The 26717-nt window shown below is 39.9% G+C and overlaps 1 protein-coding gene across 1 annotated transcript in view; it reads left to right on the top strand.

Annotated features, from left to right (window-relative positions):
• The window catches only part of col7a1l (collagen type VII alpha 1-like), a 112197-nt gene that overhangs the window by 64396 nt on the left and 21084 nt on the right, over positions 1-26717 (top strand). Inside the window, exons 53-79 of the mRNA XM_053508693.1 lie at positions 2047-2118; positions 2416-2451; positions 3317-3346; positions 3518-3550; positions 4091-4162; positions 4249-4293; positions 4986-5039; positions 5428-5460; positions 5695-5760; positions 6004-6048; positions 6145-6180; positions 6277-6303; positions 6399-6467; positions 7418-7480; positions 7665-7682; positions 8800-8826; positions 8918-8956; positions 9051-9086; positions 9202-9336; positions 10146-10229; positions 10346-10525; positions 10859-10966; positions 13076-13120; positions 14545-14652; positions 14958-15011; positions 15919-15972; positions 16061-16117. Of these exons, the coding sequence (XP_053364668.1) occupies positions 2047-2118; positions 2416-2451; positions 3317-3346; positions 3518-3550; positions 4091-4162; positions 4249-4293; positions 4986-5039; positions 5428-5460; positions 5695-5760; positions 6004-6048; positions 6145-6180; positions 6277-6303; positions 6399-6467; positions 7418-7480; positions 7665-7682; positions 8800-8826; positions 8918-8956; positions 9051-9086; positions 9202-9336; positions 10146-10229; positions 10346-10525; positions 10859-10966; positions 13076-13120; positions 14545-14652; positions 14958-15011; positions 15919-15972; positions 16061-16117 (1626 nt within the window). The remainder of the gene's footprint in view (positions 1-2046; positions 2119-2415; positions 2452-3316; positions 3347-3517; positions 3551-4090; positions 4163-4248; positions 4294-4985; positions 5040-5427; positions 5461-5694; positions 5761-6003; positions 6049-6144; positions 6181-6276; positions 6304-6398; positions 6468-7417; positions 7481-7664; positions 7683-8799; positions 8827-8917; positions 8957-9050; positions 9087-9201; positions 9337-10145; positions 10230-10345; positions 10526-10858; positions 10967-13075; positions 13121-14544; positions 14653-14957; positions 15012-15918; positions 15973-16060; positions 16118-26717) is intronic.

Below are 26717 nucleotides of genomic sequence, written 5' to 3'. Positions count from 1 at the left end.
AAACTGCATCTCTTGTGGGATGTTTTCAAGTTGCACTGGTCAGGACAAACCAAAAGTGATTCAAGGAAGGAAAAAAATGGCGACAGAGTCATAGGTATTCAAGGCTCAATGATGCACATTGGGAGTGAAGGTCAGCTCCAAACGAAGAGCTAGTGTAGATCAAATTGAGGAAAAGGTTCATTCTGATAGAAAGGTAGGGACATACTCAATATGATGCGGGTGAATGTACAGTAATGCTATGGCTTATTGTCAGAAGTGATAAACAGAAAATTACTGATCTTTACATTACCGTATGCTTATTAAAGCAAATTTTAAAATGCCTTATCAAAGCCTATAATAGGCAATAACAACCTGCAATAATACATAATCGTAATCGCGACCACATGAGCACAGATCAAAACCAGGAGAAATTCAAAAATCTGAGAAATCAATACAAACACGAGACAGAGAGACAAGAAGGTGCAAATTAATTAGGGTAGTCATTGAAATCAGGTAAAAAGACTAGGGAGAGAAATAATGAGGTGTAGATAAGACTCAAATCGAATTGAAGAAGTGAATACACACATCTTGATTGTGTAAAGCTGCTTTACGACAGTGACCATTGTTAAAAGCACTATACAAATAAAATAAAATTTCATTGGTTTGAACATATGAGGTGGTATCAAAAGGTTTTAAGATTAAGAATTTGTCCCTGGGGACAAATTCTTGATCCACAATGCCGTGGAAGTCAAAAAAGACGATGGGGGTGCATGTTCAATTTTCATGTGATGATTGCCTGGACTGTTTCGTATGACACATTGATAATGGTCGAAATTGTTCTCAGATGATCGTCATGCACAAGTTGCCAAATGATTTCAACATTTTCGGGGATTGAGCTCGTTGAAGGTCTTCCTGATCTCTCGTCGTCTTCCAGTGATGTTCTTTCTTCGCTTGAAGTTTGTGGGCCACTCAAAACACCTCGAACGTCTCATTGCAGCATCGCCGTAAACTTTGCCCAGATTTGCCCAGTTTCATGCAGAATTTTACTTTCGCTTTTACTGTCCATAATGAAAGAGCAGACGTATGTAGCATCAGTCACACGGCTCCCGATGTACACCAGACAATGTCTTTTGACACACTGACTTACAGTATAAAGATCAGTGCTACCTGCAGCCTTGTGCTGCCATCTGTTGGTGTGTTATAAAACTAGTCTTGAAACTTTTTGATACCACCTATAGCACTGTTCACACTGGGAGCCAAGATGGGGATTCATTCATGTCTTGTTGATGTTTTTCCACATTAATGTAACTATATACAAATATTTGGCTGATTCTAACAGCTGTTCTCTGAGGACTCATGACTGTAGTCGCTCGATAGTTTAGGACTGGAGTTTCCTACAGTCTATCTGAGCCTCCAATAATGAACTAGACTCCATATTTACTTAAACACATCTCCTGTTATACTGAGCTTCCAGTCTCCTAACACACAGTATGACTGCTGATCAATCCCTGCTATCCGTTATCACCCAGATGAGGATGGGTTCCCTGTTGAGTCCGGTTTCTCTCAAGGTTTCTTCCTATTGCCATCTCAGGGAGTTTTTCCTTACCACTGTCGCCATCGTCCTTGACTCGCACATCAGGGAAAAGGACTATAAGAGGGCAATGCAAATCAAATTGAACTAAATATTTTACCTATTAATAATGTCACGTGCAGTATCATGTGCAATATTACTCGTCACTGGTGCTAATAGATCTGAATCTGGTTCTGTTATTCCAATTGGTACTGGTTGTTGCTTCTACTTTTGTTTATCCTTTTGTTCATCTTTTTTGTAGATGTTTTTTTTTTTACTTCATTTCATTGCTTTCTTATATTTGGCACAAGAATTTTCTCCGGGATTATTAAAGTTTTATCTTATAAAAAGTATGATGCACTGCATGCTTAAATGAACAGAAGATCATTAGCATATCCATATTTTCACTGTATAGGAATAAAAAAGACTTCATACTGTAATGTGATGTTGTGTCTAATCCCTTACTTAATTAATTTCTATTTCTATTTCTGCCTCAGGGCCCTCTTGGTTTCCCCGGACAACCAGGAAGCACTGGTGAGAAAGGAGATTCTGGGAAACTTGGGCTTCCTGTAAGCATCTGCAATCTTTTTTTAATCAATATTTACATCCTGGCTCATTATTTAGTTTTTAAAGATTTGAAAGTATATTATTTATTAACTGCTATGAACTATGAATAGAGTAATCATAACAGAAATGTGCCACTGTTCCATGGAGTTTAAGGCGTTTAAACTCTGATGGTTTTTAAAGCGTGCTGTTTGCTTATAATGATATGTACATGATCATTTTACTGTATTACACAGAAGTAATCTTATGCAAAGTAGATTCACACAATTTTAGATTAAATGTCTTGTGTATGTCCTTCACAGGGTCCTGAAGGGACGAAAGGAGAGAAAGGCGAGCAGGTATGTTCTGTGTTATGATTTATATTATTTAGAAGTGTGTGTGTGTGTTTTAATGAGGATCATTTGATGTTTTAACGGCTTTTGTTACATTCAGAAAAGCATTTTTTACAACAAGGCCAATATACAACTTATCAGTTTAAGTTTGGCTGCTATAAAATGTGCATGTCTACTAAACATAATTTATAGCACTTAAATTTGGATTTTTCAATAATAAAACGAACGTTTTTGTCCGTTCGTCTGTATGTCTGTCCAGCCAGACGCAAAACTGTCTGGACTAAATGTAATGAAACTGTTGCAGTCTTTAGATCTCTGCCTGAAGTTTAACCTGCACCATAAGTGAAATCTAAATGTTGAATAAAAGTTATGTGTTGGATTTAATAATCTACTTTAGAATAATCTACTAATGCGCTACTCGCTCAATGTAAACGAACACCTGCACCAATAAATATTAATTAGAAAAGCTAAACTGAATATTTTTATTGGGATTAGTTCGTATTTTCGCTTTGGCTGAAAAAAACAGCGCTGAAGTGATAGAAGTGAATTTTAACACGCCGGAGTCGTTTTAAGACAAAACTTCATCTTTATTCGATCTACTTTTTCCATTTCTCATCTGTGATTCGCTCTCCGATCAGGGCATTACGAGATGATGGTTATGTTCTGTAAATGTCTTACACACGTCACACATGTGAGGTGATAGACAAACTGCACAGATTCTTTGCATAGTTGAAGTAATAATTTAGTAATTCAATTCAATAATTCAATAATATGAGGTTGATGCTGAATGACTGTAACAGTGGTTAGTAAATAAAAACTACAGCAGTGAACATAAATTATAATTATTTTCTCCTTTTTACTTTCTCTCTAGGGGAAACCTGGTCCACCTGGAAATTTTGAGGTGAGATTTTCGCTTATTTCAAACCATCAGACAATCACACAGTCAGAGACATTTCTTATTAAGACTTATCATTGCTACATTCTTTTTGTGTTTATCAACTTTATATCACAACACAATGCAAGATTTTACTACGTATTATGCATTTCTTTGTGTGTTTCTCTTGCTTCTTAGTTGTCCACGTCAGACAACATCAAAATTGTCAAGGTATGTCTATATACAGTACACCTATTCTTTTTGCTTTTTTTCATTTGTTTGTTTGTTGTATTTTTTTTATTTCTTTCAAGTTGAAAAACTTCAAGTAAAAAAAAATGAAAAAGAAGATGGAAAAGACACCTTTATTTATTACATAAGGTCGGGGTCAGACATGATTGTGCACTCATGGAGCAAATAGGTTTAAAGGCAGCCTTAAACACTGAGTCTCCACTGGGATATTGTTAATGGCGTGAATTATCACAAGTAGCTAACTGACTATAATACAGTAGGTTTTCAGTTTTAAACAACGTGCTAAACTAAATTCCATTGGGAACCACAGTCGAGCATGCTGCCAGTTAAAAACCACACAACATCATTCAATAGTGATATTAAAATTACTAACACTGTCTCTCAAAATAGCCAAAGTTTCGAATCTATGTGTAAAGGATCTGCAACACAAATAGCAACCAAATAGAAAAATCTATTGAATAATTAAGTGTACTTTTAAACTTTATCCGGCCATGGTACAATATGTATTTTGTGTGTTTCCAGGGTGAGCCAGGTGATCCAGGTGAGCGTGGCCTCCCAGGTCAGCGAGGAGATACTGGACTACCTGGGCCACCAGTAAGAACACAAACACTAGACAAGACATACTGTAGCTGAGTACGGTAATAGCTGTAGCATTCTCCAACATGTTCCTCTTTCTTCAGGGTCCACCTGGAAAACCTGGACCTTCAGGAGTCATGGAAATTGCAGTGAGTCCTTGAAGAGCATTTAGTCAATAATTTAGGTTAATTCAATAACTGTGTGTGTGTGTGTGTGGGTGTGTGTGCACTGTGATGAGTTGGACCTACCTATTTATCTATTTAATGTTGAATGTAATTACGTATGGATCACCTTCCAGATGTTATAATAATTTGAATATTTTTACATTTGGGGTTGAATAATAGCTGTTTTTATATGCTGTTTTTGTCATTTAAAAATCTTTAAATTGTTTCATGTAGTGTGGCTTAATAAGAACATCTGTATTCATGCTAATTCATGCATTTAACAACCAATCGTGTGGCAGCAGTGTGATGCATCATGAGATATACGGGTGATGAGCTTCAGTTATTGTTTATGTTATCATAATGTGATCCTAGAAGCATAACTGTTGGTGCCAGACAGAATATTACAATTTACAAACTGTTGTTGGTGAGAAAACACCATCTTCACCACCAAAGAAAAAAAAAAAAGCCAGAGACACATGGTGGTTGATGTGGGCACGTCAGAGAAGAATGAATAGACTGGTTTGAGATCAGATTCGACAGAAAAGCAATTGTAGAATTCTCAACATATCAGAATATACGTAGGATGAGTTACAACTGTAGAAGATTATTCTTGCTGCCACATGATTGGCTGATCATACATGATTTCTTTTTTTTTTTTTTTAATACTTTCTCTTTAGGGCGTATCTGACAGAGACGGATTGGACGGTTTAAAAGGAATGCATGGACCAAAGGTTATTCTTTAAAATAACTCATATATATTTAATATGCGGCCAAAATATACAGTACTAAAATGACTAGATGAACAATATTACTGTACCTTGCCGTCATCCGTGAGTTTATTAACCTCGAAGCAGAATGGAGAGAGACTCATTTTCAACGACAACTTACTTTTTGCTACAGGGAACACGTGTGTCCTAAACTATGTCCCATCGACAATCACAGATTCCAGATGCGCATGTTTCAGTACTCTATATTTTGGTGTATAACGCATTAAATTGTTGAAATACATTTTTTAACACATCCTTTCCTTTTTTTTCCTAGTTGACATCTAGGTTTAAGCTATGAAAATTAATGCAGTGATTACAATCCTGATTTTTTTAATTATTTTCATTTATTTAGGGTGAACCTGGAAAGAAAGGAGAACCCGGAGCCGTGAGTAATAATTCAGAAAAGCATGACTCATAGCTTAAATGCAACACAACCATATTATGTGTATAATTAGATTTGTAATGAGCTGTAGTTAGTGTGATGTATGATGGGAGATATTTGAGAAGAGGAAGAAGAAGTGCACGTCACTCATAATACAGTAAATGCATATACAGTAAAAGCAGTAAGATTATTGTTGGAATGTTTGAGTGCATTTAAGTTCTGCATGTGTTTTAATAGAAAGGAGACAAAGGAGATCCTGGGCGAGTTGGAGTTTCTGGAATGCCAGGTTTACCCGGTGTTCCTGTGAGTAAATATAGTTATTAAACACTGTAATATATGCTGTTATCATAGACTAATAACCTGTCTAATTGTGCCACGTGACAAAGTTCAAAAGCAACCCAACCAACATACGGTTGCAAAGAACACAGGATGCGAAGTGTAACAATTACGTAAACCTTTTAACAGTTATATAAAGTCCACCAGATTATCGTTTGTAGTTTTGCTATTCTGCCATGGAACTGCTGTCCAAAAATGCTCTGTTTTTAGGGTAAACCTGGGGTGGATGGCAAGCGAGGACTAGCAGGAAAAGATGTAAGAGCTTTCATCCTGTCTAATTATACATACTAGATACTGTAGATATAATTTTTATTCTGATTCTACCTAAAACTCTGTATTTCCTCACTTCAGGGGCAACAAGGACTCAGGGGTAGTGATGGGAAAAAGGTTTGCAGTCAAGAGCCTGACTCTATTACTATTCATTTTTTTAAAAAATGTTGTTTAAGATGATTATCACATTTAAGTACGTTTGTATGGTTACAGGGGGAGAAAGGAGAAGCTGGTGTTGATGTAAGACTTGTAAAAGCCCCAGGAATCTTTATTAAATTATATAAAGCTGTTTAATTCTGTTCAGATTTAATTTGGGAACTGGTGTGTCTTCTCAGGGTAGAGATGGGCAGAAGGGGGATGTAGGTCCTCCGGGATTGCCTGGACTTCCTGTGGTAATGCCTGAGGTACAGAACGCTTATATACCATTTATTTATTAGTGAGTGTATAAGTCAGAGTGAGGAATTAATAAAAAAAAAAAAAAAAAACACACACACACACAAATTGGTTTTCACACAGAGCTTAAATTCTATACTTTGAATTCAATAAATGTATACAACAGAAAAGCATTTGCCTTATCATCATCTTGATCGCAAGTTTTTGCTGATGTCAAAGCTGGGGATAGGAACTCTAGCCAATCAGGCAGAAGAGGGTGGATAGTGCTTTTCTTCATGTTTCTTACTTCACCACCTAATGTCGCGTGAACAGCCGTTCGAAAAGATAGTTGTTTGGATTCACATGAGAAAGTAGCTTTCTTCGTTGGTAGCTGTCGCTCAATAGGAGAGGTCTTTCTACACTTAAGTAGGGAAGAAAACTGCATTATTTTATTAATTTGACCAATAGAAATAGTGACTTAAAAATGCCATAAAGTAAAAACATTTTCGGCACCTATTAAACAAACAAACAAACAAACAATCAAACAAACAGTTACAAAATACGAGGAAGTGTTGCATAAAGTGGTTATTTCGGAATCAGTAGAACAATGAGAGTGGAAGATTAATTCACCTAATTTTTAATGCTTTATGTGCCTATTACAATTTTTTTATGCAGTAATATTGTATATTAGCAGGTTTTTTTTCTTTAAATCCCAACCTATAATTTACAAGAATTAACAGAAAACACAAAGGTGTGGACAGCAAACAGAAAATCTACTTACTTTGATAACTTGCATAACTAAGAGAAACATTTCCTTGTGTCAATATTGATATAACTTTTGGACTTAAGTGTCTAACTTATGACTGTCCAGTGTGTAATAATGCATTAGGCATTAAAACATTAGGCGCGAATTTATCACCTGCTAGCTGATTTATTTCAACACTGGTGTTAATTAGACTGCATGTTGTGTTTTTGTTTAAAGGGTGTCTCAATAGATGATTTTCAGAAATCTCTTCCAGTTTCAATGGGTCCTCCTGGAGCAACGGTGAGAGCAGTAGTGTGTTCTCCAAACACAATGAAATATAAATTAATAAATGTGAAGAGGTATCTAGGGTCAAATATGTTGTACTGTATATCTAATTGATAAAATGTTTGAATTTTACAATCATTTCCATCATCTCTTCTTTCTACTATTGTGTGTGTGTGTGTGTGTGTGTGTGTGTGCACAGGGTTCTCCTGGCATGAAGGTAGGACATGATTTATGAATAATTACAGTATTATAATTATTATATTATTATAGAAGTCTTAGAGACCCTCATTTTTTTAAAGAGTACAATTTTTTAAAATTGTTTAATTTATGACTTTTGCATTATAGAGTCAATAAACATAGATTTCAAACAGTACTTTTCCAACAACAAAAAATGTTTTTATGGCAACAAGGAAAGCCACCAATTACATAATACGCCATTTCTTTCTATAACAAAGTCTATCTTTAGTCTATCTTTATTAGAGTCTTTATTAGGGCTGAGGCAGATTCATCACCATGCTTAGAAAAACATAGAAGCTCATAAAGAGACTTTATTCTCATTGTAACATTACAAAGAAATGTGCTCTCGGAGACTGGCAGCAATAAAGAGAATCTAAGATTAGGCCTGGGTTCGATTCCCAGGCAGTGCCCAAACCCCAGCCACTGGATGCAGTGCCGGTCCCAAGCCCGGATAAAATGGAGGGTTGCGTCAGGAAGGGCATCCGGCGTAAAACCTGTGCCAAGTTGTTGTGCGGACTGAAACCCTTGCCGGGAGCAGCCGAAAGACCAACAACAACATGATAAAAATATAAATATAAGAACATATACAATGGAATACATAACAGTGCTAACAGGTATTGCACAAATTATAATAATAGTATTTACTTCCCTGAGCGTACAGTGCATTGGCAGCAATGTAGGGGGAAAAAAACTAAAAGGTGAATGTATAAGATAGATTAGACTGTTGCTTTCTTCAGCCTTCAGCTGCTACTGTATGGGTCTCTGTGTGTGTGTGTGTGTGTGTGTGTGTGTGTGTGTGTGTGTGTGTGTGTGTGTGTGTGTGTGTGTGTGTGTGTGTGTTATAAAACATTTCCTTATGAAACTGCACAAAGTGTACCTGATGCATTTTTAAACAGCAAAGCATTTTACACTTTTGTTTATGTTTATTTTGATACTGTTTCTTACCTTCCCTTATAAATTTTTTACATGTACAAATGTTTACTTTTGTTATTTTTGAAGGCTTTATATCATTTCTTTGCATGGGCTTAGACTCTCGGTACTCTACATATGTTATCTTTCCTAAGTTGTATATTATCACCTGTTTTTTGTGTTAACAGGGAGAAAAAGGAGATTCAGGAGAGAAGGTACGTACACTACACTATATGGACAAACAAATTTTGACAAAAAAAGTTGTTGTTTTTTTCGATAATTGTGGTGTTTATTAATTTTGCTCAGGGGGACACTGGATTGCCAGGAAGAGGTGTTGAAATGAAGGTACACTATAGATTTGACTGCACACTACTCTGTGTGTGTATATGTTTGTGCATGAGTGTATTCAGATAAAGATAAATCAAAATTTACATTTCAGGACATCGAGGCTTTATTTGAATCATACGGCATTAAGGTGAGCTTCTGTTATCAAAATCTAGTTATGTTTAAACAAATCATTTGTCCTTTTTAGTTTTCCAAAAGCAGTATGCAGTAGCAGTATTTCTTTAAAAATGTATTTTCTTTCTTAGCTTTCCCTACTGAAGGCTTTAATTGATAGACTTCTGCAAGATGGAATGGAGGAACTATTACATGAGATCAGTACCAAGAAAAGAACCAAAGGACAGACGATACACCCCGACTCCAACATCATCACTGAATACACTGTAAGGCTTAAAGTATTCTCATTATTTCACTACATAAAGTTCTTTAATTTGCTCTTACAGTAGGTTCTCTATTTCCATTCGTTAGAGCATCTGTATGTGATTCGCTGACCGTCTTTCAAGTGTAACAAGACAGAAAATGCACCACCTCTGACTCAAATTTAAAGCTTTCGCTTCTGAGCTCTGATACTGGAGACTCCTTCTATAAAGAGAGCGTATGAACAATTATTAACAATTTTCCTTTGCAGAGGTATACATCCCCCTTTGAACTTTTTTCACATTTTGTCCGGTTACAACCACAAACGTTAATGGGATTTTTTTTGGTGTTTTATATGATAGACCAACACAAAGTGGCACTGTGAAGTGAAAGGAAAATGATATATGGATTGAGAATTGTTATTTTTTACAAATAAAAATCTGAAAAGTGTGGCCTGCATTTGTATGCAGCCCCCCAGCAAAATCAATACTTTATACCATTTGTCATTCTCTTTCCAATTCACAATGATGTGCAACTTTGTGTTGGTCTGTCACATAAAATCCCAATAAAACACATTTACATTTGTGTTTGTAACGTGACAAAATGTGGAAAATTTAAAGGGGTATAAATGCTTTTGCAAGGCATTGTAATACGTTTTCCTTTGCTACAGTACATACTGTAACACCGCACTTTGTTTTCTTTTAATGACTCAATACTTTAAGACCAGTCATAATCGAGAATTACACTCGATTACACTCTGGTGTAAATATTGTCATTTTTTTATTAAGAATTAATGTGACGATTAATAAGTAATGCAAACCATTTTTATTTGTAGAACTCAGTGAAGTACGATCTTTCCAGTGAGCCACAGACTGATGGACTCCTGCCTGAAGAAGTGGATCGAAATGAACCGTACACAGTTAAGAGAATTGTTTTGTAAAAAAGAAGGAAAAGTCAGTTTGTTATTGTAATAAAAATATCTATGATGTTATGTAACATGACTAAACTTTTCTTTTTCTTCTTCTTTTTTTTTAGGTTTTGCTTAATGACACAGAAGATGGTGGCACCCTCTGGAACACCACTATGCATAGGAACGCAGATCTGAACAGAACAGAGAGCAGGATTGAAGTAGAAGAAGAAGGAGAGGCTCTGCTAGAATCCTTCACAGAAGCACCATCTATTCTCATGACTCAGATCAACTCCTCTTTAGAGACGGTAAATGTCATCGTTTCACACAGACACGAGACAAATTAAAGGAAAAACAAGGCCATTGCGCTGTTTTGCTGTTTAAACTCTGTTACACTGTTGCTGTCATGATGGGCGTGGTCTTTTCCAAGTTGACTCCACCCCTATACCCAGTCTGATTGCATGAGTGGATGATTTAAATCATAAGCTCTATCCTTCATAGTAACGTCCTTCACACTCAGAACAAAATGAACTTTGAGGTGTCACCTGCCCAAGAAGAATATTAAAAATAAAATGGAATTTTATTTCCTTTATATATTTCTGTATATTTATGTACTCTGTGTGTGCATTTTTAATACACAGATTAATACAACAAACGCAGAGGTAAGTATAGAGGACGTCCTCCTCGGTCAGGACAACACAGTAAAGAAGACTTCTGTTGAGAAGAAGAAGGGCAGAGAAAGAGGAAAGGTGCGCCAAAGCTCGAATTTATTACAAACCAATTAGATACTACAAAACTAATTGTCGCCGTTTTGTGAAGTTCATTTATTAGCAGAGCTATTAATCAATATTTTTTAATGATGACAGCACAGATGTTATACAGTGATCACTATGTAATATCTACACTCTTATAAGAAAAGGGTTCTCTATGTGGATCTTTAACATACTGTATGCAGTAATGTGCAAAAGTCTTGACCTCCCTCATTTTTTCATATTTTGCCTCATGAAGAGGCAGACTTTATTTTTTATTTTTTTGTATTTTTAATGTAGTCTTAAGGAATAGTTCCACATGGACTTTTTTGTCCCTCATATATTTTTACTCCAGTTGCTGTACCTGGGCGGTTTCAGAAAAATGTTTTTATTTGTTAGACATATAAATCATTCAAGCATAAAAAAAGAAACATTGAGAAACAGGTGTAGATGATGAGAGATGATCAGGCCGGTGATTAGTATGCTGAGTGTTTGGAACAGACGAGAGGGGAAATGAGGTCGCTGCTGAGGCTGTTACATAAACAACCAGTTTTTAATTGTATGTTCAGGCATGCTTTTTTCAGCCCAAAAACATTTGTTCCTATTTCTTCAATTTAATCTACATCATTTATTTTTTATTTATTAAATATGAAGGATTGATGAGTGTCTCAGGGCTTTTGCACAACACTATCTATACAGTATGTATATTAGCATTTCAAAGAACTTAAAAACTTTCATAAGGTTTATAATATCCACTAATTTTCATTAAATAGCCTAAAATAACACTCACAGCATTTAATATTCTATTAATTAATCTAAATGATTAACCCTGGTGGTTTTTCTTTTAAGAGTGTAATATGATAAATCCTAAATCACGTGTTCTCTGCACGTGTTAATGTAGCCCTCAGGCCTAGGTTTAATAACCGCCGTTCTAAAGTAACCGGCACTGTTTAATGAATAACTGATGAACATTTAAAGCATTAATTAGTATAAAACCTGTAAAAACATGTTAATATAACCTGTAACTAAAATATGATTAACACTTGAATAACTCGAACAAACTGAAACTAATTAGATCTAATTTTATGCGTTTGGGTCGTGTTCAGAGTTGAGTTCAGCGTGCGCAGTGAGAATTTAATTCCGAATGTTTACACATCAGTATTCAGACCTCAGGCGTAACTACAGACTTAAGCGCTGCCTTAGTAACGCACCATTCTGAACAGCACTAGGTCATGAGAAATTAATGTGCTTACCATGTGAGCCTAATTATTAATATGTAATTATGGCAATTTTCATTAATTTATAGTATTTATTAATGAATACAGTAAGTTATATAAATACAAGAGAGGTACTTTATCTACATAAATTTTCCATCCAATAGCTAACTCCTGTTTCAGCTAGTGACACTGTGATTGACAGGAAATTATAGAGAGTATGCCCCTCCCACCCTAAAAGCACAGACAGTTCAGTTCTTAGGGACTTTTAGCCACTGATTGAAAAATATTGGGGTTCAAGCCTAAGATCTCTAAGCGAATGCCTTTCTGTAATACTTTAAAAAATATATATTTTTTTTATATCTCTAGCTTTTAGAATACAGCTGCTCTTTGCAGTTGTAGACATCTATCCATCCATACCGCCTAAGGAAATGCTTGTGTGCAAAGGTTGTACACATGCACACACACTCATGTATTACAATGTCCCTAGAGGACCTAGAGGAGTGAGACGACTAGTGCTAATCACTAAACTATCTTGTCACCTATGTGCTGGCTAGATAAAAAAAAATCTCTGATGTTTCTACTGAAAAGAAAAAATCCAAATTGGGAACGCAGAAAAAAAAAATAAATAAATAAATATGTATATACCCACATGAGGCAAGTGTGCGTATGTCAAATTTGTCTAAGTATAAATATGAATGTAACTTAAGCGCCAACTCTGAATACGGCCCTTATAAGAGCAATTGTTTATCACTAATGATGTATTCCACCTTATATGTTAAAGATTCACCTGTGTAATCAGAGACTGATGATTAGATTCATTTAATTTACTGTATCACTAATTAGAAAGTGATTACATGTTATAACCTTTTGTGATTGTAACACTCCTAACCAGGGGAAGGGGAATAAAGGACGACATAAACGACAAAGGAAGCAATTGGTAAATGCCCCGTTTAAAAATGTCATAATCTAACACCTGTCTAAACCATCTAATACTGATTTTCCCAATTTAAACATCTCTGTCCAAATGTCTGTCTAAATATTTCAAAAACTACATCTACTTTATGTTCATTGTGCATAAGTAAAAGATTGAGTGTTCACAAACAGTTTTTGTGAAATTATTGCTTAGAACAGTTTGTATAATATTTTAAATCCTTGACTACTAAACAACACGTTTTTTTATTAGTAGTAGTAGTAGTAAACTTTGTTTTATATATTACTAAATTCAAAATAAATTAAATATAAGAACTTATTTAATGTATTATATATATAAAATATAATAATAATAATAATAATAATAATAATAATAATACATCAAATAAGTTCTTATATTTAATTTATTTTGAATTTAGTAATTACATTCTCTTGTATCAGGTGACTAATCTCTTACTTAATATATGTTCACATTCTTTACAAATAACTGCTCTTTATTATTTTTCTCTAAACATTTTAATAATAATCAGTTTTAAATCAGTCTTAAAGTAATAAACAATCATCTTTGCAACCTAAAACACACTAAATACTTATATAATATTAAATAAAAAAACATTTAAATAATGTAATTAATAATTTTACATAATTTCACACTATGTTTTGAAGAAAGTAACGTGAAAAAATAATTCCTTTTTACACTGATTATAAAAATATGTACTGTATTACTCAAAACTTCCTGATTATAGTCAGAAAATAATTAAAGCAATCTAAAAAGTGCATGAACTGTAACAAACTAGCCTTAACCCAAACGTCTTACTTCACATTATGATTTTATTTCAAGTATAATACAATTGAACTTTGGATTGCAAGTAACTTAAATACATTTTCATTTCTGCGAAATCCTTAAAAGGAGGCAAAAGCAAGTGTCATTAGAGAGATTCTTTGTTAAATAAGTTTGCCAACAAAGACCCTGTCAGAGAGAACATTCCATTAGTGTGTGTGTACGCATGTTTGTGTGTGTATGTTATCCTACACAGTAGCCCCCTCCCTCCTCCTCTCCTTTCTCATCTTACTTCAGGGATGATTCTTTTTTAAAGGTATGGTGCAGGTTAATTAGTTTTAATTTTTTTATCTAATATTTTGTATTAATTATTTTTATATGAATATTTTTGGGTTGTGGAAAGAATCGCCTAAGGTTCCATTTTCTTCTTATGTGAAAGTTTGCTTTAATATACAAGCACGCTTTGGCACAAATTATGCTCGCAATCCAAGGTTCAACTGTCTTGCATTTAGCCTCTTTTTGATTTATTAATTTTTATTAATTTTTAATCAGTAATGCCTTTTACTAACTCTGGAGAATGACTTCTGTAATGAGGCACAATGTTTATTAACATGATTATAATTGTGTAATTATAAACTCCAAACTAAAAGGGAGAGCTGAACCCTGATCAAGAGGAGGATGGTGACGAGGTTCATGATGATGGAGATGATGGAGATAATGATGATGGTGGTGGTGGTGGTGAAGATTATGAATATGAGGTTGGTGATTTTGCTTTTTTGGTACAAATATGACCACAGTATCAAATCTGACATAATCCAGAATTTTAACACAAACTTAGACCTAGGGGTCATCTCATAGGATTGAGCTTTAATTCCTTTGTATGTTATTATGTTTAACTTATTTCTGGCCTGTCTTTAAAAAAAAAAAAAAATATATATATATATATATATATATATATATATATATATATATATATTTTTTTTTTTTTTTTTTTTAAAAAAGCACCTTAAGTGTTGAGTGTTTTTAGAAGTAAACGTCTTACAGAACATTTCTACTACCACAGGACGAGCAGGTTACAGAAGGGACTGTTCTTTCTCACGAGGAAGAAAAAGAGCAGGTCTGACCATCTGTCTGTTCATCTAGCTATTTGTTTTTCTATCTAAAATGTAAGTCTGTCTGTCTGTCTGACTGATTAACCATTTGTCTGACTGTCTCTATCTATCTATCTATCTATCTATCTATCTATCTATCTATCTATCTATCTATCTATCTATCTATCTATCTATCTATCTATCCATCTATCTATCTATCTATCTATCTATCTATCTATCTGGCTGGCCATCTATCTGTCTGCCCCTTTGTTTATCTGTCTGCCAGTCTGTCTGTCTCTCTGTCTATTAGACTGTCTAACTGCCTATCCATCTGTTTGTCTGTCCATTTGTTCATCTGTCTGTCTGTCTAGCAAAATCTTTATCTCTTTTTCTCCTGCACTGATCCTAATAAAATTAATTAAAATCTATCCGCTTGTCTCGCTGTCTATCATACTATCACTCTACCAATCTATCTGTCTCTCTGTCTGTCTATTCAGTCGTTTATCCGTTTATTCGTCTCCTGCACTGATGCTGATTCGATACATCTCAAACTAATCATTTTATTTGGACGTTAGATCACGATGCAGAGTCCTTCACTGTCAAAAGTGTGAATAAATAAGACTGAGGATTAATGTTGATATTTTTCTGAAAAGCCTAATCACTACATACTCTTTTCTTCTCACACACACAGATCTCCAGGCACAGCTTCTTAAATGCCTAATGAAAAACTCACTGACATTGTGTATTGCATTTTTTTATTTTTATAATAATGAATTTATTTATGCATCTCAAAGCGGGTTTTGCTTTAAGAGTGTCCTTCAGCAATTAGTTAAGAATTATTAATGAATTAAGACCACCGTGAGATGGGATAATGCACCCTCATCAGCAAAGCTGCTGTAGATGTTGAGATAAACTTGTGCTTGTGTTTCTCAGGTGATCTACACAACCACAGAGGCTTTCACCTCGATATCAGCAGTCACACAGCAGGTACGGCACTGACGCTCTCTCACCATCTCCACCATGACCATGTGTGAAAAGGTGGAACTAAAGTATACAGTTTGTGGTTTTTTTTAAGCCGAATGTAAGCACGATATCACCAGAGCTCGATACAGAGACTGCAGAAAAGGTAAGAGTAGCGAAAATGTTCTGTTTTAAATGTAGCACCTATAGAAAGTCTACTTATCCTGTAAAAGTCATTTTGCAATAATTACATGAATATGTTTACTCTTATTAGGATCTTGCGTTGAACACATTTAAAAGGTTAAATATAAGGAATATATAACAGTGGAAAAATTTGAGAATGGAGAGAATGTAAAAAATTATCTTTAGTATTTATTTAGTAAAAACAACTTGTATAACATGACAAATTCCCCCAAAATTGAATGTGTAAAAAAACAAACAAACAAACAAATGATGGAAGTTTTATTTTTATAATAAGCAAAATTTTTCAAAACATTTCCAAATCTGGGTGACACAGTAGCTCAGTGTTTCGCACTGTCACCTTGAACCTCATGGGTCTGGGTTCGAGTCCCCCCTCGGGTCTGTATGCATGAACGTTGCATTTTCTCTCCGTGCTTGGTTGGTTACCTACGGGTTCTCCAGTTTCCCAAATTGCCCTTAGTGTTTGTATGTGTGTGTGCTCTGCGGTGGTTCGGCACCCCGTCCAAGGTGTACCCCATGGTGATTTCCTAATGCTTCCCAACAGCATTCTTAATCACATGACTAGTGCTCATTATAATAATAGAGCAAAAAATAATGCTGAGACAGAGATTAAATAAAAGAGACACAAGCAAACGCTATGAAAGATTCAGCAAAGTGACACTTTTAAAATTAAAGTTTATACTGGACAGCAGGTCAAAAGGTTAAGACCAGTGCTGGGTGTAAGGCATTACAAAGTAACGTAGTCCAAAGTAACTACGTTGGACATACAAAGTAAGTATTTCAGTACTTGGATTACTTTTTTGATATACAGTAATGTGTAATCTAACGCGTTAGGTCCGCCATTTAAGTACTCAGTTATTTAGTTATTTTTTTAAAAATGTAATCCGTTATTCAGACAATTTATGTAATCTGTGAGCCAGACAGCAATCATTCTCAATCCCTTAGTGTATGTGTGAGAAAGTCGTCCTACAAGCTCCGCCCCTCATAACCCGCCCCCCTCTGTTATTCCTGCTGTTATACCCCTATTTTACGCCAAAACTCACGGTGAATCATAATGACAGCCACCGCGCAAATCCGCGTAGGTGAGATAGGGGTATTAGTAGTTAACAGATTATGGGCCAAACTAAACTATACCATTTATCCTGTATTCAGGGTCACCGGGGGCCTAGGGCCCACCCCCGGAGACTTAGGGCATAAGGCAGGATACACTCTGGACAGGGTGCCAATCCATCGCAGGGAACACACAAACACACACTCACACATTCATTTACACACTACGGGCAATTTGGAAACGCCAATCAGCCTAATCTGCATGTCTTTGGACTGTGGAAGGAAACTGGAGTACCTGGAGGAAACCCACCAGGCACAAGGAGAACATGGAAACTCCATGCACACTTCATGACCCCGAGGTGAGAATCGAACCCAGATCCAGGACAGTGCTAACCACTAAGCCACAGTGTTGCCTGATTTTTGCATAAATCTGGAAAAGCATAAAACCAAATATTTATTTCTACATTTCCAAAAAGCATTTTCTGTTCGTGCCAAAATCTTAAGCCAAGATAAGCCAAATACATTTTCAAATTCACATCCTGATACTTTTGACTGAGCTCATCTAGATCTTATGATCAAATTGCATTCCTGAATTATTCATTCAGACAGGATTTTTATCCCTTTTTTTTCCAATAAGTCTCTTCCGTTTTGACTAAAATGTCCTCCAGTCTGGAGTTGGTGCTCTTACAGTATTTTGCCTGGTCTTGCGTGTGTCCCCCATGTCCCCCATGCCATTGACAGGGTTCTTTCAAGAACTCAACAAGTTTGTGTCTCTCGTGTTTTTGGGCACAGGAGACCTGCAGTGGTATAAAAAAATCAGAAATTAAATTAGATTATATTGTATCATGAGATAAGGATGTATAAAGGGGTATGTAGACTTTCTATGGCCTGCATTAGTTTAGTACTGCATCTGATTTGAGTGATTATGCATGACGCTTTCGCATGTGGCATGAACTAATATCTTGTCTTCGGAATGACGTTTGTTTGATACACATTTTCCTTGTAGATATTTTGCTTGCTCGGTAAGATTAATATTTCACCCTAAAACAACAATCTCGATCAGGAATTTCAGGAGTTTTAATAAGAAACATCTGATTAAAACTGTCAAAAATATGCATCTACAGTACTGTGCAGATGTTTTAGGCAGGTAAGAAAAAAAATGCTGTTAAAGATATTTATTTTAGGTGTTTTTAGAGTGCAAAGTGAGCAAACAGAAGAAAAATCTACAACAAATCAATATTTGGTGTGACTACCCGTTGGCTTTGGTTACTTATCAGTTACAGATACTTGCACACTTGCACAAAGACATGATTTTTTTAGTATCAGAGTCAAGTGTGTGATTAACCAATTATACCAAGCAGGTAGGTTGAAATACAGTCATGAACTGAAACATAAACAGCTGTATAGAAGGCTTAAACTACTGGATGAGGAACCACCAAGCTGCTGCTGAGGTGAGGTTGTGGAAGAAGGTTTCATGTCACAGGTTATTCAACATGGCAGAACTGAGCACAAAAAGACACACCTTTCTTACTTACATTCAACACTGGAAGATGTCCAGCAGTGCCTTTGGCAAAGAACTGTCAGAAACTACTGGGACTCAGATACGCTCGTCTCCTGTCTGGAGAAGTCAGATCAGAAGTGGTCTTCATGGAAGAATTGCAGCTTAAAAACCATACCTTGGATAAGGAGACAAGGTCAAGTGACTCAGAAAACATAGGGACTAGGGTGAAGAACAATGGAAGCAGGTGTTTTGGACTAATGAGTCAAGATTTGAACAAAGTGGCTGTAGCAGGAGGCAGGGTGTTTGCAGAAAGAGCTGGAGAGTGGTACAATAATAAGTGTCTGTAGGCATGGTGGAGCTTCCTTGCAAGTTGTTGCAAATAAAGTAAGAGATTTGGTCTGGATTGATGGTGTCTTTTCATCATGCAATACCATCAGAGAGGCGTCTAATTGGACCTAAATTTATTCTTCCCCAAACATACAGCCGATGTAGAAGAATTATCTTCAAGTAAAGAAAAACAAGGAGTCCAGGAGGTGATGTTTCGGCCCGCGCAGAGCCTGTCGAGTCTGTCTGGGATTACGTGACGTGACAGAAGGATTGGAGGTAGCTTACATCCACAGAAGATCTGTGGTCAAGTTCTTCAAGATGTACTGTACGGAACAACCTCCCTGCTGAGTTCCTCCAAAAACTGTGTAGAAGAATTGAAGGCAACTCTGGTTTTGCAGGGAAAAGGTGGTCACACCAAATCCTGATTTGATTTAGATTTCTCTTCTGTTGATTTACTTTCCATTTAGTTAACTGCTGAAGATAAACAATTATACTTATAAACAATTTACAGCATTTTTTTCACACCTACCTAATACTGCTGCTCAGTACTAAATATAAAATATTTCAAGTTCTGTTAATTGTAATATATACAGTATATATTTGTGTTTCTAATTCTGATTTTGTTCCAGGGTGAAATATTGCTTTTATACCCTTACGTAGATATTTTCGCTTGACTTGCTCTAAACATCTGAGAATTTCACCAGTGTTAACATTAACACAGTATAAAACATACATAAAAAGAGAAACCGCTACACTTAAATGCCTTATAATAAACATAACATAAACCTATTCGTGAGAGCGTTATGAATGCAACTTCCCAGCATGCACTTGGCACACGGCCGATCGGTTCATGGCTATGGCAAGCAGAATGCAGCTACATGTCGGCTACACATCTGCTGCACAGCTGGCTTAGCCTCATTTAATCCGTTCTCTCTTTGGACTCTCAATGCAGGAGATCACCTAAACTGTAAGAGTGTGCCTGTGTGTGGTTGTACTGTATGTATGTGTGTGTGTGTGTGTGTGTGTGTGTGTGTGTGTGTGTGTGTTTAAAAAAAAAACGGGAAGAGTTAAAGCTTGGGAAGATCTGACTGGCCAGCGTTCGTCGTGCAGTGATGATGTCATGCTCCACGTTCTTCATCTCCAGAATGGAGTTTAATAAAATTGAGATTTTTATGTACATACATTCAAATCTGAAAAACAAATCCGCCCTGGTTTGTTAATTCTTGCTATTAGTGTTGTGCATTATTATTATTTATTTACTGACACAAATGCCAAACTCTCATTATTACTTTATTGTAACAGAAAAAGTGAAAAATTCATATAAGATTGTGAAGACTTGACAGTTTTATCACTGGTTTATTTATTAAGAATACATTAAGGGATGAATAAATGGATTGCTAGAATTTGTTTGCTTATTTGTTCCAGTTACACACACAAAAAAGATGGAAATGTATTCCTTTTTATGAATGTTTTACAAAATGTTTTCACTGGTGAAATTCAATTATTTGTGTTTAATCTTGTCATGCATGTGTGTCAGTAAATGTGTTCACGTTTCCTAAACACGTCTTGGTGTGTCTTTATTTATTCATGTACTGTGTGTGTGTGTGTGTGTGTGTGTGTGTGTGTGTGTGTGTGTGTGTGTGTGTGTGTAACTACACTAACCTTGAGCCTTCGTAGCTATTTAAAAAATGTGAAAGTACAATGGTGGACAAAGTACACAATTCCTGTACTTGAGTTAACTTAGAGATAGCTCAGTAAAATGTTACTACAGTAAAATTAGAAGTCCTTTATTTACCTTTCTACTCGAGTAAAAGTACAAAAAAACATAATTTCAAAGTATCAAATGTGAATTATCTCACTATCATAAATCTCTCTCTCTCTCTCTCTCTCTTTCTCTCTGCAAGTGTGTTTTTATCTTCTGATTTTAAACACCTGCTACACTGTTAAGCGTTTAGTGGAGGGAAGGCAAATCATGTAATTAGCCATAATAGTCAGCAGTTTATTTCTCCTTCCAATAATATGCACCACTCATGCAGAAATTTGGTGAAGTAAAAGGTTAGGATATTTGTTGTATGATGTAGTTAACATAGAAAATGTAAAAAGAAAATGTATGCTTTAATAAAACTACATACAGGTGCGTATAATATTGTAGCGTTTTTACCGCTAAGCAGAACTTGGAGAGACAAGTGAGCTTCCTGGCTGCCCAATGCAAATGGCTGGGAGTACTTTATTGAGCAATATCACATTCCACAGTCACTAAACAGACATCTATCTCCACACACACACAACCTGGCCGAAGCCACTACCCCAAACACCTTTCCCCAACACGGTGAACACATCATAACCCCTCCCGCAAAGCATGATGGTCGTCTGTCAAACCCCACCCACGCCACACTGCCCCCACCCGAGCTGTGACCGTCCCCGGTCACCATGGCGAACTCAGTCCTGGAGGCGTGACGGTGGCCGGCGCTGGCGTTGTGAACGCCGGAGTCCCTCCGCGGGGGAAGGAGGGGTGCAGCCCCCCTCCCGAGGTGGACCGGCCTCCACAGAGTTCAATGTTTCACTGGCGTTGGGCCGATAGGGGGCGAGACGGTCTCGGTGGAGCACAACCACTCACGACCGCCCCGTCAACCGCACCCGGTAGACTACATCGGAGAGCTGGGCAATGACCCTGCAGAGGCCCACCCAGTGAGACATGAGCTTAGGCGAAAGCCCCCTTTTCCTTCCAGGGGAATACACCCACACCTGCTCCCCAGCAGCAAAGTCTCGCCCCTGGCTGTGAGTGTCATACATGCGGCGCTGTTTAACACCGGCGTCCGCCAAGTGTCTACGTGCCAACTCGTGGACACGGAACAGTTTGTCTTTCAGTACAAAAAAATAATCCAACCCCGGCTGCGTGGGTAAATCCACTTGTGGGGGGGACCCGAACACAAGGTCCACGGGCGTGCGCAACTCGCGACCGAACATTAACGCAGCTGGCGTCAGCTGTGAGGACTCCTGCACTGCTGTGCGATAAGCCCAAAGCACGAGAGGCAAATGTTCGTCCCAATCCTTTTGACGGTCGCTGGTAAGCACGGCGAGTTGGGTGGTGAGCGTGCGATTGAAGCGTTCCACGAGGCCGTCACTCTGCGGATGAAGGGGCGTGGTGCGGGTCTTTTTCACCCCTAGGCGCTCGCACACCGCCGCAAACACCTCCGCCTCGAAGGTACGCCCCTGATCGCTGTGCAACTCCTCCGGGGCGCCGAATCGGCAGAACACCTCATCCACCAGCACTCGAGCCGTGGTGGAAGCGCTCTGGTCAGGGACAGCAAACGCCTCCGGCCACTTGGTGAAATAATCCATGGCCACCAGCACATACCGGTTCCCGCGATCGGAGATAGGAAACGGCCCAAGAATGTCCACTCCCATACGCTCCATGGGTGCCCCCACCCGAAAGTCTTGCAGGGGTGCCCGCGAGCGCTGGGTAGGTCCCTTCTTTGCCATGCAGATGTCGCATCTGTGCACAAAGAGTTCACTATCCGTGTGGCAGCCCGGCCAGTAGAAGCGAGCGCGCAACCGCCGCAGCGTTTTAGTGACTCCGAAGTGTCCCGCACCCGCATGCCCGTGTACCATTCCCAACACTCGTGACCGCAGATTCCGCGGCACCAGCAGCTGAAAAGATTCGCCAGCGCCGCACGGTTGTTCCCAGTGACGGTAGAGTAAACCTCCCCGCAACACTAGTCGGTTGAACTGCGAGTGGAGAGCTTTTTCCTCGGGCCCCAGGTGAGCAACCGCGGCATAATCCGGTCTCCGGCCCGCGTTAACCCACCCCAGCACCCGCTGCAGCGCCGGATCCTTCTCCTGCTCGGCAGTTAGCTGATCACAGTCCATCTGGAGCACAGGCGAAACGGCTACAGGCGATGGTTTACGTGACGCGATAACTCGGCTGCACACCGGATCGGACGGCTGATTACCGATGGGGGCTCCGGAGGACTGCGCAGGGAGAACATTCGGCTTCACGGGGGTCAGAGAGTGTTCGATGTCGCGATCACCCACGCGCTCCTCCACCCGCTCGCAGTGCCGACAACGCTCTTTGCTGCACGGCCGGCGGGATAAGGCATCGGCGTTGGCATGCAGTTTTCCCGCTCGGTGCTGAACGGTAAAATGGTAGTCCTGCAACCGCTCGAGCCATCGCGCTAACTGCCCCTCGGGCTCTTTAAAACTAAGCAGCCACATCAGTGAAGCGTGATCGGTCCGCAGCAGGAAGGATTGCCCGTATAAATACGGCCTAAAATGTTTAAGGGCCGCGACGACCGCTAGCAGCTCGCGCCGGGTGACACAGTAGTTCCTCTACGGTCCTGACAACGCGCGGCTGAAGTAAGCTATAGCATGCTCTTTACCCTCAGAAACCTGAGACAGGACGGCCCCCAGCCCTACATCGCTTGCGTCCGTGTCGAGGATAAACATACGAGATGTATCAGGATATCCGAGAACGGGCGACGTGACCAAAGCTTTCCGTAACCGAGTAAAAGCACGCGCGTGCACCCTGTCCCAGCGAAACGGCTGATTCTTTCTTGTGAGCCCGTGCAGCGGACTGGCGATCGTGGCAAAATCCTTCACAAACCGGCGATAGTAAGAGGCTAACCCGAGGAAGGTGCGCAGTTGTGACACATTTAGCGGTTCAGGCCAATTCTGCACTGCCGCAATTTTTGCTGGATCGGTGGCAATACCTCTAGCACTAATTACGTGTCCTAGAAAACCCGTCTCCCGCCGCAACAGCTGGCACTTTTTGGGGTTGAGCCGCAAATTCGCCCGCCGGATAGCCGAAAATACTTCCCGCAAGTTAGCTAGCGCGACCTCAAACTCCTTGCCGTGCACCAATAAATCGTCCAGGTAAACGACGCAACGGTTGCGAGGAATATCCGTCAACACTTTCTCCATCAACCGTTCGAACGTCGCTGGCGCGTTACAGAGGCCGAACGGCATGCGCCGAAATTGCCATAACCCTTGGCCGATCGAGAACGCGGTTTTTGGTCGTGCTTCCGGGGCGAGCTCTACTTGCCAATACCCGCTACGCAAATCCAACGAGCTAAACCACGCCGAGCCCGCAAGGTGCTCCAGCGCGTCATCTATCCGCGGTAACGGATAAGAATCTTTACGCGTTACCTCGTTTAACCGCCGGTAGTCCACACAAAACCGCCACGATTCGTCCTTTTTACGCACGAGCACAACGGGTGAAGACCACGGTCCGGACGCTGGCTCTATGACGCCCGAGTCGGCCATCTCGCGCAGCTTCTGCTCGGCGATAGCTCGTTTAGCTAATGGGAGGCGTCTCGGATGTAGCCGAACAGGCGCTGCGTTACCCGTATCAATCGTGTGCTGCACCAGATTGGTATGTGTGCACTCGCGCTCATCTACCGCGAAAATATCCGCGAACTCGTGCAAAAGGGACTTCACGGTGTCGGCCTGTGACTGGCTAAGCCCTACACTGCTACGCTGCATTAGCTTGGCCATTATCCTAGCTCGGTCGGCTACCGGATGTTTACATGGCGCGTCCACCAGAAGTTCCGCCCCCCTGGTGCGTGCTTCTAACCCGTCCGGCTGCGCTTTGGGCACTAGCAACCTGGCTAACCCGAAGTTACCGCGCAGAGTTCCGTCCACGAGATTCAGTACCGCACCCCACCTTTCCAAAATGTCTAAACCCAAGATACAATCATCCTCGATGTCTGCCACAGAGAACGGATGGGAAAGAATGATTGCACCTACTTGTATTAGCACCGTGCGACAGGCCCGTATCTTCAAATAACTTCCCGATACGGTGCGAATGCTCAAAGCCGGGTCCGGCAGCATACAACCGCGCTCGCCTTGATCTAATACTCCCCAGCGCAGCAGCAAAACCGTAGAGCCAGTGTCCACGAGCGCCCGTAGCGAAACGTTGTCCAGGCCACAGTTCACGTAGACACCCGCGCGATTTCCTACGCGTCCTGACCGGAAGTTGAACCCGGCCGTTGGGGAAGCAAAGACGGCTGTAGGAGGCGGCTTCTCCTCGGCTAGTTTTAACGGCTGCTGAAGTACGTTGTCCTCAGGCCTGATAGCGTCGCAGCGGTAATCCGTCAGTCCCTGGCCTCGGCGTGGTCGCGGAATCTCGGAGGCTGAGTCGAGGCCTAGCCGCGACGGGTAGCCCTGTCCCCGGCTAGGTTCACCTACCGAGCGGCCCCGAGCCACGGGAAACCGCTCGGCTCTTTCGCCGTGGTGGTCTGCCATGATGGGCTCTGCGCGCTCGGCCTCGAACAGGGAAGCCGGTGCCGCCAACCGGATGTGCTTGCGAAGCCGCGACGGCCGAATTCCCCGCAGGAACGCACGCCGTGCTAGCTCTTCCTGCTGGACGGGCCCGAATTCCGGGTAGCCCCGGCGTGCGAGAGATCTCAGGTCCATGGCGAACGCCCCTAGTGGCTCGGAGGCGCTTCGCACGCGGGTTGCCAGCTCCTCGCACGTGGCCTCGTTACGGTCATTCGCGCCGAACCGGAAGTGTAGCGACTCCCGCAACTTCGCCCAGTCCTTCCGCTCATCTGGCCGGAGGTCTTCCAACGCCCGGAGAGCTTCGCCCTCCAGCGAGAGGGCCACCCGGACGGCTGTTTCCGCCGGAGACCAGCCCGCGAAGTCAGCGGCTAGCTCCACCTGGGCGGTGAATGCGTGGGGCTCGACAGCGCCGTTGTAGGACGGCAGGTGCAGCTGCAGGTCGCCTCGCCGGCTGACGGCGCACGGAGCTGTAGCTTGCTCTGGGGTGCGCTCTAAGCCGTTACTCTCCATCCCACTTCTGACACCAAATGTAGCGTTTTTACCGCTAAGCAGAACTTGGAGAGACAAGTGAGCTTCCTGGCTGCCCAATGCAAATGGCTGGGAGTACTTTATTGAGCAATATCACATTCCACAGTCACTAAACAGACATCTATCTCCACACACACACAACCTGGCCGAAGCCACTACCCCAAACACCTTTCCCCAACACGGTGAACACATCATAACCCCTCCCGCAAAGCATGATGGTCGTCTGTCAAACCCCACCCACGCCACAATATGTACTTAAATACGGTAACAAGGAAAATGTACTTCATTATCTTCCAACTCTGCTAAACCAAACACTTTATACAGAAGAGTGGTGTTCGTAAGACATCTACAAAGGTTAACTCAAAAGAGTTTCAGCTGTCTTTAGGATGGCATTTGCCATGTTTCATATGAAGTAACATTCTGAGCTGATCCACGCTAGTGTATAAAGTTTGTTCCTTATAGATAAGTCTCGCATTTACACTTTCTGATATTTGGAAATAACAATGACTGGGAGGAATAATAATAATAATAATAATAATAATAATAATAATGGGGGAATGTTATTCTGTTTTACCCAAGGGGTGAAAAATGAGTCGAGTGCGAAAGTTCCAAAAGGTGCAGTTCCTTGAATGATCACTAGAAACTGGCTCCAGAAGTGAATCTCCACACACCGCCATGTTAAAAATGTACAGTTTGATACGGTTTTGGTCTCCATAGCGAGATTTCCCTCATCACCTCATCACATAATGGAGGGTTTGTCAGTTTCTCATACAGTCTATGGTATGGCATGGTGTGGTGTTTATAAAACTGAGCAGCACCTTATTTTAGTGAGCATGAATGAGCTGCACCTTTAAAATTTCAATACAATAAGTCCCCAACTTACGAA

Source organism: Clarias gariepinus, chromosome 12, assembly GCF_024256425.1.
Source record: "Clarias gariepinus isolate MV-2021 ecotype Netherlands chromosome 12, CGAR_prim_01v2, whole genome shotgun sequence".
Lineage (NCBI taxonomy): Eukaryota > Metazoa > Chordata > Actinopteri > Siluriformes > Clariidae > Clarias > Clarias gariepinus.
Note: the sequence above shows the minus strand (reverse complement) of the source record. Positions and strands in the feature narration are given on the sequence as shown.